Source organism: Eleutherodactylus coqui, chromosome 5, assembly GCF_035609145.1.
Source record: "Eleutherodactylus coqui strain aEleCoq1 chromosome 5, aEleCoq1.hap1, whole genome shotgun sequence".
In the NCBI taxonomy this organism is placed as follows: domain Eukaryota; kingdom Metazoa; phylum Chordata; class Amphibia; order Anura; family Eleutherodactylidae; genus Eleutherodactylus; species Eleutherodactylus coqui.
The window spans coordinates 24,505,515-24,520,616 of NC_089841.1; the positions used below are offsets into that span (position 1 = coordinate 24,505,515).

At 42.2% G+C, this 15,102-nt stretch overlaps 1 protein-coding gene across 1 annotated transcript in view; it reads right to left on the reverse strand.

Moving 5' to 3' along the window:
• Window positions 1-11,066: 11,066 nt before the first annotated feature.
• The window catches only part of LOC136627321 (zinc finger protein 585A-like), a 368,397-nt gene continuing 364,361 nt past the window's right edge, over window positions 11,067-15,102 (reverse strand). Inside the window, exon 10 of the mRNA XM_066602323.1 lies at window positions 11,067-14,506. Within this exon, the coding sequence (XP_066458420.1) occupies window positions 11,349-14,506 (3,158 nt within the window). The 3' untranslated portion in view covers window positions 11,067-11,348. The remainder of the gene's footprint in view (window positions 14,507-15,102) is intronic.

Sequence of the window (15,102 nt, forward strand, 5' to 3'; positions counted from 1 at the left end):
CCGAAGCCCACCTGTATTTTATCTGACGTTACCTCAGCTATGCAGGGCAATGCAATGGGATTTATTTATGTACCGCCGGTGGCTTCCTGGGACCCACCCATTTTGTCGGTCCACACGGACTTCACATTAGGGAGATGTACCTGCCTGTGTATACTCATAAAAAACTCTAGTCTGACTGGAGCATGCAGTTTGGGCCGAAGCCCACCTGTATTTAATCAGACGTTAGCTCTGCTGTCCAGGGCACTGCAATGGGATATATTTTTGTACCGCCGGTGGGTTCCAGGGAGCCACCCATGCTGTCGGTCCACACGGACTTCACATTAGGGAGTTGCACCTGCCTGTGTATACATATAAAAAAACTCGAGTCTGACTGGGGCATGCAGTTTGGGCCGAAGCCCACCTGTATTTAATCAGACGTTAGCTCTGCTGTCCAGGGCAATGCAATGGGATATATTTTTGTACCTCCGGTGGGTTCCAGGGAGCCACCCATGCTGTCGATCCACACGGACTTCACATTAGGGAGTTGTACTTGCCTGTGCTATGTATTAAAAACCCTGGTCTGACTGGGGCATGCAGTGTGGGCCAAAACCTACCTGTATTTTATCTGACGTTACCTCAGCTGTGCAGGGCAATGCAATGGGATTTATTTATATACCGCCGGTGGCTTCCTGGGACCCACCCAATTTGTCGGTCCACACGGACTTCACATTAGGGAGATGTACCTGCCTGTGTATACTCATAAAAAACTCTAGTCTGACTGGAGCATGCAGTTTGGGCCGAAGCCCACCTTTATTTAATCAGACATTAGCTCTGCTGTCCAGGGCACTGCAATGGGATATAATTTTGTACCGCCGGTGGGTTCCAGGGAGCCACCCATGCTGTCGGTCCACACGGACTTCACATTAGGGAGTTGTACCTGCCTGTGTCTATGTATTAAAAACCCTGGTCTGACTGGGGCATGCAGTGTGGGCCAAAGCCCACCTGTATTTTATCTGACGTTACCTCAGCTGTGCAGGGCAATGAAATGGGATTTATTTATGTACCGCCAGTGGCATCCTGGGACCCACCCATTTTGTCGGTCCACACGGACTTCACATTAGGGAGATGTACCTGCCTGTGTATACTCATAAAATAACCCAGTCTGACTGGGCCATGCAGTGTGGGCCGAAGCCCACCTGTATTTAATCTGACGTTAGCTTTGCTGTTTAGGGCACTGCAATGGGATTTATATATGTACCGCCGGTGGGTTTCAGGGAGCCATCCATTCTGTGGGTTTACAGGGACTTCACATTAGGGGAGTTGTTCTTGCCTGTGTCTATGTATTAAAAACCCCGGTCTGACTGGGGCACGCAGTGTGGGCCAAAGCCCACCTGTATTTTATCTGACGTTACCTCAGCTATGCAGGGCAATGCAATGGGATTTATTTATGTACCGCCGGTGGCTTCCTGGGACCCACCCATTTTGTCGGTCCACACGGACTTCACATTAGGGAGTTGTACCTGCCTGTGTATACTCATAAAAAACTCTAGTCTGACTGGAGCATGCAGTTTGGGCCGAAGCCCACCTGTATTTAATCAGACGTTAGCTCTGCTGTCCAGGGCACTGCAATGGGATATATTTTTGTACCGCCGGTGGGTTCCAGGGAGCCACCCATGCTGTCGGTCCACACGGACTTCACATTAGGGAGTTGTACCTGCCTATGTCTATGTATTAAAACCCCCGGTCTGACTGGGGCATGCAGTGTGGGCCGAAGCCCACCTGTATTTTATCTGACATTACCATAGCTGTGCAGGGCAATGCAATGGGATTTATTTATATACCGCCGATGGCTTCCTGGGACCCTCCCATGTTGTCAGTCCACACGGACTTCACATTAGGGAGATGTACCTGCCTGTGTATACTTATAAAAAACTTGAGTCTGACTGGGGCATGCGGTGTGGGCCGTAGCCCACCTGCATTTTATCTGACGTTAGCTCTGCTGTCCAGGGCACTGCAATGGGATTTATTTATGTACCGCCGGTGGATTCCAGGGAGCCACCCCTGCTGTGGGTCCACAGGGACTTCACATAGGGGAGTTGTACTTGCCTGTGTCTACTTATAAAAACCCCAGTCTGACTGGGGCATGCAGTGTGGGCCGAAGCCCACCTGTATTTTATCTAACGTTAGCTCTGCTGTCCAGGGCACTGCAATGGGATGTATTTATGTTCCACCAGTGGGTTCCAGGCAGCCACCCCTGCTGTGGGTGCACACGGAATTCCCATTGCGGAGTTGAACCTGCCTGTGACTATATTTAAAAAACCTCAGTCTGACTGGGGCATGCAGTGTGGGCCGAAGCCCACCTGTATTTCATCTGACGTTAGCTCTACTATCCGGGGCACTGCATTGGGACAAACTTCAGGAGCAATACAGCGCTAATGAGACGTGCACAGCTATGCTAGCATTGGAGTCTGCTGTAGGCCCACGATTGCTGAGGGTTTGTGCAGAGGCCTATGTCCTGGGTGCAGTGAAAGTCCGCTTCCTGCCTAGGATTGCTGAAGCTGTGGGCCGAGGCCTATGTCATGGGCACGGTGCAAGTCTGCCATGTTTGGCCGCTCAGATCAATTTTTTGTTCATGTCTTGGGTTTCCTAGGACCCACCTATGCTGTTGGTGCAAACTTAGTTCCCATCGCGGTGTTTGATCTGTCTGGGACAAAGACACTAACTGACTTGGGTAGGGGGCAGAGCGCAGACGGCTTTCCCCTTGCAGTGTCGATTGAGCTATGCGACACCTTGACAGAATGAATAGTGTGTGGCACATGGATTCCCCATTGCTATGCCCACGTTTGCAGCTCCTGACGGAGGTGGCACAGGATTGGATTTCTCATTGCTTCTGTACAGCATTGTGGGCTATCGCCCCACCCCTTTTAAAGAGGGTCGCTGCCTGACCCTACCAACCCTCTGCAGTGTGTGCCTCCGGTTCCTCCTCATGGCAGACGCCCTTATAAATAGACATGAGGGTGGTGTGGCTATGAGGCCAGCGTGTGGCATGAGGGCAGCTGAAGGCTGCGCAGGGACACTTTGGTGTGCGCTGTGGACACTGGGTCATGCGGGGGGGGGGGGGGTTGGGCAGTATGTAACCCAGGAGAAGAGGCAGCGGTGTGTCCCGCAGGCAGTGCTTGTACTTAGGTAGTGTGGTGCTTAGCTAAAGTAAAAATTGTTAGGGGGGGGGCGCACTCTTGCCGCTATTGTGGCTTAATAGTGGGACCTGGGAACCTGAAATGTAGCCCAGCATTTGCCCCTCGCCTGCCCTATCCATTTCTGTGTCGTTTCCATCACTTTCTTGGGTTTTCCAGATTTTCACCAATGAAAACCTTAGCGGAGCATGGGTGATATACAAAAATGCTCGAGTCGCCCATTGACTTCAATGGGGTTCGTTACTCGAAATGAACCCTCGAGCATCGCGGAAAGTTCGACTTGAGCAACGAGCAACCGAGCATTTTGGTGCTCGCTCATCTCTTGTCAAGACACTTCTCCATGAGAACTCAATGAATTCTACTTTATTATCAACATTAGCAATTCTTATACAGCCTATTCAAAAGTTACTTGGTACAAAGGTTAGTGTTACATTGGTGACAAAGTTGATTGATCATAAGGCTTATTGACATCTACCAAATAGTCTCAAAGCTCTGAAGGGTCATCTTAGACATGGAAATCAGTACTCTTCAATTATTCCCTGGATGCCTGTGCTGTTATCCGCAAAAGCCATTTATCTTCCATTACTCTGGGATCCCTGTGTGTCCAGGATCCAGGTGGCGAGCACTCTCGCAGTGTTGTTTTTGGTGCTGCGATTGACTTTGATTCATGGAAATCAGTACAATCAGGATATGGTTGTTACATTAGACACTATTTCTGCTACAGTTGTGAGTCTTCTCTGTTAACATAGCTTAGCCTTATTTAATTTGCCTGTTGACTTCTTATCTTAAAAGCCTAGTTACCGGCACTACAAAGCATAGGTTTTAATCTTTTATTTAAGGGCCAATAGTCCAATACAAGGTAATAAGCATACACTTATTGTATTCTGAAACTTAACACTTTATATTCTATGACACTAGTATAAGATTTTTTGCACACCTCACAACACAGATTAGGCTTATCTCACTAATAAGCACTTACAGTTTTACCCCTGCTTTTTATGTCGTAATTGGAAAATCTCTAGTGGAGATTCCTCCTTCCGTAACTCATAGCACAGATCTGTACTTTTGGCACCACCTTGTAATCCTCAACAGTCTGTTTGGCCCACCATAATCGGAGGGAATACTCTATGCCGACACACCTCAGACAGCCTCTACTGTCTGGAATCCATTACTTCAAGCCAAATGCTCTGAGCTGATGTCTGAATCATGGCAAATATAAGCTTTCCATGTGAACCCCTTCCCCACCTAACAAAGTGAACCTCATCAACCACATGTTGAACAATGAAAACTCTCTCACCGCATGGACACATCACACTGCTTTTAACCAGCACAATTGCTACTATAACCTTTTTACTTTCTTTTAACAGTTTATCTTACACATTTTAAAACCTAACTTGCACAGTCCAAACACCATTCACTACTACAGAGGCAATCTAAAACCCATAACTCACACCTTTTTACACGCAGGGCATTACTTCACAGACAACATAAAAAAAACACACAGTATACCTACTTCATAGTTCTTTTGATACAGACTCAGAATATTTCAACTCACCCGGACTGGGGCGGATAATAGGAGAGAAGGAGAGATGGTATAGGTATAAGAATAAAACTTATTACCTTGCTTGAGCTCATTATCTGTCCGTCTCTGCTTCGAAGTCGCCTTGCTTCCGGAGAAGATGGAATTTCTGTATTATTCTCATCTCAGCAGTGCCTCCAAATTTGTTATCGCAATTTTCGCTATTCGATATATTGTGGGTGCCATATTAAATAGGAATAATGAACAGGCCTGGAGACCCTTTAACGGACCATACGCTTACATCATGTGCACCAAAAAGGTCTTAATTTTATTTAGGTGGGTAAAAGTTTATATAAGGTTTCAAAGACAGGAAGTTGGGTCATTCAGGGTCCTGTTACAGCATTGAGTGTGCTGATAAGTCATTCTCATAGGGAGGTATTTGTGAGGTAGCTGTGAGATCATTCACAGGGGAGTTGCTTCCCTTGAGCATGCTCTATTCATTCTTGACTTGTCCAAAGGAGATACTTCCTGTTTCTCTCCAGCCATTTCCTGTCTTTTAACACAAAAACATTCCTTTTGGCCATGCAGCTGTAGCTTGAGCCTTGGAGATGTCTTCTGCTAGTCAAAACTGGTTTGACCTGGTTTTTGACACAATATACTGCTCCTTCAATTCTTGTGGGGAATGTTCCCTGCCCTCATCTTAACATCTTCACAGCTTACAACAGAAAATACACAAAATGGCGAACCTCTCATAGTCATTCTCCCACAAGGGGTTAAACTAAACCTTTTCTATATACCAGACAGCATTATGAGATAAGACAAACAGAAGATCAGATAGACTCTCAGACCACTTCCCTTGCATCCCTTCTCACTGAAAACATAGTGGCTTCATTGTATATTATAATTATACCTTAAAAGGTGTAACTTATGTTAATCATTTTTAGTGGTAGCCTATCATGTATTGTAATTATTCTTGGAGGTAGATACTTTTCCTGTGATGTCATTTATGGTATATAAACCACATACACCTTTGAATAAATTAGAAATCATTTGATACCGCAACAGGCTGTTGTGATTTGTATTTCTCTAGGGGCCCAGACTTCTACACGAGATCTGAGATTGTCTTCTCCTTGGTAAACACATAAATTTTCCTTACAATTAATTAGGCTTAATTTTTTTATAGGGAATAATTTATGCTAGAAAATATAACCACAATGTATCATATTATTTCTATTCATTACAGAGGTATATATGACCCATTATATGCAGGCAGTTCATGCATTACATTTCACTCTCCCTCTTGATACTATATATAAAAAGAATATATAAACAAGTGAATATATCGTATCACTTTTTATTCTATTACCAAGGCCCTCACAATCCACTATATACAGACAACCTATGAAATTAATTTTATTTAATACATTTTTGAAGTACATGTATTTTATTAAGCTGTACATTTTCAACTCATAAATTTGCTGCTGGTTCCGCTGTCCAGCTAGCATGCATTCCTTACTTCCAACACTATCGGCTGATTACCACACTCTTCCAATGTATTCAGAGACCTTCATCTTGTACTTCTCTAGATACATCCTTACTATCCATAGGACCATTGCTCGTTAGCCTCCTCGCACCCAACTATGCATGTGCACTTTAAAAAAAAAAAAAATTCCCGCCATCACTGCTGGCAATATAACCCCACTCCCCCAGCAATCCAGTCCACACCAATCATTCTTCTTTCTAACAGTGTGGCTAGAACTCCATTCCTGAAGCCTCCGGTAAGTCTAATTTTCCCATTTTATTTTCTTTGCTACTAGCAGTATTTTCTCCCATTAAAAAAATTATTTTCTACCTCCAATTTACAGTTATAACTAGGGATGAGCGAGTATACTCGCTAAGGCACTACTCGCTCGAGTAATGTGCCTTAGTCGAGTATCTCCCTGCTCGTCCCTAAAGATTCGGGGGCCGCCGCAGCTGACAGGTGAGTTGCGGAGGGGAGCGGGGCAGAGCGGGAGAGAGAGATCTCCCCTACGTTCCTCCCTGCTCTCCCCCGCAGCCCTCCCCCCCCCCCCTGTGGCGGCACCTGAATCTTTCGGGACGAGCGGGGAGATACTCGGCTAAGGCACATTACTCGAGCGAGTAGTGCCTTAGCGAGTATACTCGCTCATCCCTAGTTATAACCAATTGTGCACGATATTCCCAATGTTTACAATTACACTCATTATGCCTTGTTTTTAATTAACTTGGGTCAGATATCATGCATATTTTACATCGGTCTATTTGTTTATTTTTAATCGGTCCATACCATTTGTTTTTGCTACTGTTAGAGAAATCTAGTCCCTTTAAGAAGGCCTGATATCTGTAATACTTCCGGAAGGGTCACGCTGACCTTTTGAAAACTCTCAACTAATTATAACATAGTACAACTTCTTGGAATTGTAGAGACACACTGTCTATTCAAGTTGGTTCAGCCTCCGTACGTTATTGTCACAAGAAAATCCTGCTTATAATTCATGGTATGTGGGAGATGGACATGTTTTAGGCAATACAATCCTCCTTCCTCTAGTTATGATCCATACATTATATTAGTCTGTTTACCAAATCCCAATAACTATATAAACTAACAGATACAGTGATTCATCACGAACCCCCGAGCACATAATCTGTTCGATACTTTGATATTTTTACTCTCCACCGATGATTTGTACTTTTTTGTGCATCTCTTCTCCTTTCTCTCATTTATTTTACTCTATTTACTCTCCTATCTCAATTATTGTACTTAGCATTTTACCCAACTGTTTGGGAGGAAGGGGCTGTGTCCCTGAAATGCATCAATACTGCCTATTTTAGTTAAATCAATAAAAAAGAATCAAGGTAATTCTGTGGTTTCAAAAATGTTCTTGGTGAAAAGAGTAACGCCGTAAGTCCACGAATATTAATTTTCTGCAAGTTAATTGTCGCCATAAGCGTGCTTGGAATCTAGCAGTATTTCTTTGATTCCTGGCATATTAACCCCTTGAGTGGCACGCCCGGAAAGTTTCCCGGGACGAGCTCCACTGCTCATAGCGACATAGCCCGGAAGATTTCCAGGCTATGTATCACTATGGGAGCTGCAGAGCACAATGCCACAAGCTGTGGCAGTGTGCTCTGCCTGCACAGAGCCACAGAGAACAAAGCAAGGGCTTTGAGAAACCAACAGAAGATATTGCCGATATGCCGGCAATCTCCTGCTTTGTTTACAGGTTGCCATAGAGACCATCGGCTTGTCAGAAGCAAGTTGATGGTCTCTGTGGCAGGGAGAGCTTGGTGCTTGGCTGTCAGAGGACAGCTAGGTACCAGCTCTTACAGCAGAGATCAGAGAAAACCTCCGATCTCTGCTGTGTTAACCCTTTACATGCTGCAGTCTATGTGACTGCAGCATGTAAAGGGCTGTCACTGCAGCATGTAAAGGGCTGTCACCATCGGACCCCCCGAATGTGATCAGGGGCCCTGATGGGTCCCTGTGGAAGTCCCCTAAAGGGACAAAAAAAAATGTAAAAAAAAAAGTAAAAAAATTATTAAAAAAAATTATAAAAACACTTGTCTTCCTTTACTTTGTAAAAAATCAAAAATACAATCACACATGTGGTATCCGTGCGTCGTAATGACCCAGAGAAGGAAGTTAATGCATTTTTTAACCCCTTAATGACATGGCCCCTTTTTTTCTTTTTTCCCCATTTCTTTTTTTCCTCCCCCCTGTTTAAAAAATCACAACTTGTCCCGTAAAAAACAAGCCCTTATATGGCCATGTCAATGGAAAAATGAAAAAGTTATGGCTCTTGAGACGCAACTGCAAAATTAGTTGAAATTCAATTATTAGACCATTTTTAAAAAACCTGCCCTGGTGGGCACGACAGGGTGGTAGGAAACCCGCCACTCAAGGGGTTAAAGGGGCTAATGCTTCCTCTCAGGGTAGCAATTGGCACAGAAAACCTTTCCTACATCCTACTGGATTATGGAGATGTGCACCCGGGTTCTGATAGGCTGGAATTCTCAGCAATATCTTATGTATTTCTGTTGGCAGTATCTTCAAGATTTATAAATGTTTCACCCTGATATGGACTATTATGTCGCAGCAGCTTTCCCAAGTTGTCACTTCTGTATGAAACTCTTGGTTCCCTTGAAATCTGGCGTGTTCAGAGCTCATCTGAGCGTGAAAATCATAGTCTTTGTTTTATCGGGCTGTGTGCCCCAAGTTGTATAGTCCTGTATGAATAATGTCTGATATTTTACACTGAAGTTGTAGAACCTTTTCCTTGTGAACAGAGCTGTATATTACTGTGTATGACCCTATAGTGATGAGATGGGTCAGAGACGCCCTTGCTGGGATCAGTGGCGTAATACGGTTCTTACGATCATCTATGAAATGATCATTTTCAAAACAAAAAATGTGCTAATAAACTCCACAAAGTCCGGGATCTGCAGTGATTCCCCCCTCACTACTTATACACATAATGGGTACCAGCTCTCCCTCATCTTCATTGGTTCTGGGGAAACATCATCTAAAGGAAGAAGAAAGATCGGTCCAAATACAAACATGTAAGTTACACAAGTAAACTTTTATCAACAGTTAGCCCCCTGCACACGGACAGAAATTACGCGGCGGGATTTCCTGCAGAATTCCTGCTCATGTCCGCCTGCATAGGATTGCATTACAAACCGCAATCCTATGCAGATGGCCACAATTTGTCCGCGTGAAGACACACAAGGAAAACAAATCACGGCACGTTCTATTTCTCTGCGGGTCTCTCAGAGGCCCGCACAGAAATGTCTGTGGTGACGGGCCGGCTCCACTCTGCGCATGCGCCAGCTGGCAATCAGCCGGCGCATAGAAGGAACAGAAGACGCTGAGAGCGGGTGAGCCGCAGGTCTCTGCAGCGGCACGGGTCCGCATCCTGCTGCCAAAATTCTCACAGTGGGATCCGACCTGGCCGTCTGCAGGCGGCCTTAGAAAAAAGTTTAGAGACACAGTTATAAGTATCAGTGTGAAATACTCTATATACACGGGTGATATAAAGGTGGCTTATCTGGATATTATTTGTTTCTGGATTACAGATGTTTATTAGCAATTCTTATTTATCACTTATTGTCTAAATTGCTTCCCTTTTTTGTGTATGACATGTCACTTGACTTTTTTTATTTTTACCTTTTTTGACAGTTTGATAAAACAGGTTTTAAAAAATCTGCTTCTCTCCGCTGTGAACTTTTTGATTTCGTAGTAAATCTGATTTGTGAGTAAAACATTTCCCACATTCTGTACAAGAAAACGGCTTCTCTCCTGTGTGAGTTTTCTGATTTTCTTTATGGACTAACTGAATAACCACATGATATCAACTCAATATTTGCAAATGTTGATTTCAACATCACGTCGACCATCTTATAGAATCATAGACCATCTCAGCCTGGGAAGATTATTTTTCTGCCTAGAATGTATTTAGTAATATGCCTTGATTTTGTCATACTTGTGAGACAACCTATGTCTATGCATATCGTACCACTTTCTTTTACCCATCTATAAAAAATGATGAGGAGGCAGTTCATGGAAAGAGCTGATATTCCTTTGTCAAAATCAGAACACTCAGTCTCATCTGGTCACTTCTAAGGTGTGTGGTCATCTATGACTCTTATTTTAACTCTATCTAATCTGATGAATTTCTATAACAGTACTTATATAGTTTTTCTTGCCATTGTTATTATTATTTTAGCCAGTTCTGTATTCAGATTGTCTAGACTATTTATGTAGTTATCAATTATATTGGAGTAGAGTGAACTTAGGTTACGTACTGTTACTCTTAACAAACCCTCCTTCCTCTATTCATGATCCATACATAATACTAGTCTGCTTACTAAATCACACTAACTATATAAACTAACAGATACAGCGATTCTTCACGAACCCCCGAGCACATAATCTGGTCGATACTTTGATACTTTTACTCTCCACTGATAATTTGTACTTTTTTGTGCATCTCTTTTCCTTTCTCCCATTTCTTTTACTCTATTTACTCTCCTATCCTAATTATTGTACTTTACCCAACTGTTTCGGAGGAAGGGGCTGTGTCCCTGAAATGCATCAATACTGCCTGTTTTAGTTAAATCATTTGTTTTATCGGGCTGTGCGCCCCAAGTTGTATAGTCCAGTATAAATAAAGTCTGATATGTTACACTGAAGTTGTAGAACCTTTCCCATGTGATCACAGCTGTATATTACTGTGTGCGACTCTTCCTAGTATATGACCCTATAGTGATGAGATGGAGGGGAGACGCCCTTGCTGGGCTCATTGGTGGAAACATCATCTAAAGGAAGAAGAAAGATCGGCCCAAATACAAACATGTAAGTTACACAAGTAAACTTTTATCAACAGTTAGAAACAAGTTTAGAGACGCAGTTATATGTATCAGTGTGAAATATTCTATGTACACGGCTGATAATAAAGGTGGGTTATCTGGATTATATTTGTTTCTGACTAACAGCTCTTCATCGGTAAATACATACATTTCTTATTCATCACTAAATTACTTCCCTTTTCTTGTATGACATGTGACTACTTTTTTTTGTATGGTTTGACAAAACAGGCTTAAAAAGATGTCTTCCCTCCTGTGTGAGTTTTTTGATGTCACAGTAAACATGATTTGTGAGTAAAACATTTCCCACATTCTGAACATCCAAACGGCTTCTCTCCAGTATGAGTTCGCTGGTGTTTAACAAGGTCTTTTTTCATTGTAAAACATTTCCCACATTCTGAACATCCAAACGGCTTCTCTCCAGTATGAGTTCGCTGGTGTTTAACAAGGTCATTTTTCATTGTAAAACATTTACCACATTCTGAACAAGAAAATGGCTTTTCTCCTGTGTGAGTTCGCTGGTGTTTAACAAGGTCATTTTTCATTATAAAACATTTCCCACATTCTGAACAAGAAAATGGCTTTTCTCCTGTGTGAATTTTCTGGTGTTTACCAAGGTCTGATTTTGCTGCAAAATATTTCCCACATTCTGAACAAGAAAATGGCTTTTCTCCTGTGTGAATTCTCTTATGTGTAACAAGGACTGATTTTGCTGCAAAACATTTCCCACATTCTGAACAAGAAAATGGCTTCTCTCCTGTGTGAATTCTTTTATGTGTAACAAGGGCTGATTTTTTTATAAAACATTTCCCACATTCTGGACAAGAAAATGGCTTTTCTTCTGTGTGAATTCTTTGATGTCGCAAGAGATGTGATTTCTCTCTAAAACATTTCCCACATTCTGAACATCCAAACGGCTTCTCTCCAGTATGAGTACGCTGGTGTTTAACAAGGTCTTTTTTCATTGTAAAACATTTCCCACATTCTGAACAAGAAAATGGCTTTTCTCCTGTGTGAATTCTTTGATGTCGCAAGAGATGTGATTTCTCTCTAAAACATGTCCCACATTCTGAACATCCAAACGGCTTCTCTCTAGTATGAGTTCGCTGGTGTTTAACAAGGTCTTTTTTCATTGTAAAACATTTCCCACATTCTGAACAAGAAAATGGCTTTTCTCCTGTGTGAATTCTCTTATGTGTAACAAGGACTGATTTCGCTGCAAAACATTTCCCACATTCTGAACAAGAAAATGGCTTTTCTCCTGTGTGAATTCTCTTATGTGTAACAAGGGCTGATTTCACTGCAAAATATTTCCCACATTCTGAACAAGAAAATGGCTTTTCTCCTGTGTGAATTCTCTTATGTGTAACAAGGACTGATTTTGCTGCAAAACATTTCCCACATTCTGAACAAGAAAATGGCTTCTCTCCTGTGTGAATTCTTTTATGTGTAACAAGGGCTGATTTTTTTATAAAACATTTCCCACATTCTGGACAAGAAAATGGCTTTTCTTCTGTGTGAATTCTTTGATGTCGCAAGAGATGTGATTTCTCTCTAAAACATTTCCCACATTCTGAACATCCAAACGGCTTCTCTCCAGTATGAGTACGCTGGTGTTTAACAAGGTCTTTTTTCATTGTAAAACATTTCCCACATTCTGAACAAGAAAATGGCTTTTCTCCTGTGTGAATTCTTTGATGTCGCAAGAGATGTGATTTCTCTCTAAAACATGTCCCACATTCTGAACATCCAAACGGCTTCTCTCCAGTATGAGTTCGCTGGTGTTTAACAAGGTCTTTTTTCATTGTAAAACATTTCCCACATTCTGAACAAGAAAATGGCTTTTCTCCTGTGTGAATTCTCTTATGTGTAACAAGGACTGATTTCGCTGCAAAACATTTCCCACATTCTGAACAAGAAAATGGCTTTTCTCCTGTGTGAATTCTCTTATGTGTAACAAGGGCTGATTTCACTGCAAAACATTTCCCACATTCTGAACAAGGAAATGGCTTTTTTCCTGTGTGAATTCTTTGATGTTGCAAGAGATGTGATTTCTCTGTAAAACATTTCCCACATTTTGAACATCCAAATGGCTTCTCTCCAGTATGAGTTCGCTGGTGTTTAACAAGTGCTGATTTCGCTACAAAGCATTTCCCACATTCTGAACAAGAAAATGGCTTCTCTACTGTGTGAGTTCGCTGGTGTTTAACCAGGTGCTTTTTCATTGTAAAACATTTCCCACATTCTGAACAAGAAAATGACTTTTCTCCTGTGTGAATTCTCTTATGTGTAACAAGGACTGATTTCGCTGCAAAACATTTCCCACATTCTGAACAAGCAAATGGCTTTTCTCCTGTGTGAATTCTCTTATGTGTAGCAAGGACTGATTTCGCTGCAAAACATTTCCCACATTCTGAACAAGGAAATGGCTTCTCTCCTGTGTGAATTCTTTTATGTCTAACAAGGGCTGATTTTTTTATAAAACATTTCCCACATTCTGGACAAGAAAATGGCTTTTCTCCTGTGTGAATTCTCTTATGTGTAACACCGGATGATTTCGCTGCAAAACATTTCCCACATTCTGAACAAGAAAATGGCTTTTCTCCTGTGTGAATTCTCTTATGTGTAACAAGGACTGATTTCTCTGTAAAACATTTCCCACATTCTGAACAAGGAAATGGCTTCTCTCCTGTGTGAATTCTTTTATGTGTACCAAGGGCTGATTTTTTTATAAAACATTTCCCACATTCTGGATAAGAAAATGGCTTTTCTCCTGTGTGAATTCTCTTATGTATAACAAGGGCTGATTTCTCTGTAAAACATTTCCCACATTCTGAACAAGAAAATGGCTTTTCTCCTGTGTGAATTCTTTTATGTGTAACAAGGGCTGATTTTGCTGCAAAACATTTCTCACATTTTGAACATGAAAATGGCTTCTCTCCTCTGTGAGTTCTTTTATGTGTAACAAGGGCTGATTTTGCTGCAAAACATTTCTCACATTTTGAACATGAAAATGGCTTCTCTCCTCTGTGAGTTCTCTGATGTCTAACAAGGTTTGATTTCCATGTAAAACATTTCCCACATTCTGAACAAGAAAATGGCTTCTCTCCTGTGTGAAATTCTTGATGTCGCAGGAAATGTGTTTTGTGAGCAAAACATTTCCCACATTCTGAACATGAATATGTCTTCTCCCCTGTGTGAGTTCTATGATCTTCTCCCCTCCTGTGACATCTATTCTGCTCATCAGTCTGTGATGAATCAGAAGATGGGACCTGTATAAGAGGATCCGATGATGGATCTTTGCTGTGAAGGGCTGAGGGGATATCTGGGATATTGGCAGGTTCTTCATATGTATCTTGTGTGATACCACAATCCTCTGCTTTACAATCTGCAGATATCAGATGTCTCTCTGAGCTCCCGATACCGTCATCTGCCAAGAATAAAGTTGATTATTCTTTAATACTATAGACTTTAAAAATGATACTGATATTTTATAACATTTCTATACAAATAACAAGTCATGTAGAAAAAGGTAATCATCATCAATGGGTGCTTTTACACAGGCTGACAGCTGCTAGAGCTATGACTGAAGAGAGCCATTATGGATGACTGTCTGCCCATGTAAACACGGATCCTGACAGAGAAACTGAGTGAGAATCGCTCAACTTTTGAAGTCACTTGGTTTGCAGCTCACTTAAACACCAAGTGATTGTCAGTGAAGAACAAATCATCAAAAACTACAGATGTGAGTTGGGACTTAAAAGTAGCTAATTCTGGTTTCCATCAATATAGGGGATCTGGGGATCTGATAAGGGTCATGAAGAGTAATTTGCAGAGTCCTCCACAAGACCCGGGCTCCTGTCCTCGGTAGCTACAGGAATAGTATATTCCATACAGATGGAGTTCGGCCATTTCTGCACCAACATCAGTTTCTGTTTTTCCATAAAGAAATCTCCCATGAAGCCGGATGTCAGTAACACATGGTGGGCAGCAAATATAGAACTGCTCATCTGTAAAACAGCTTAG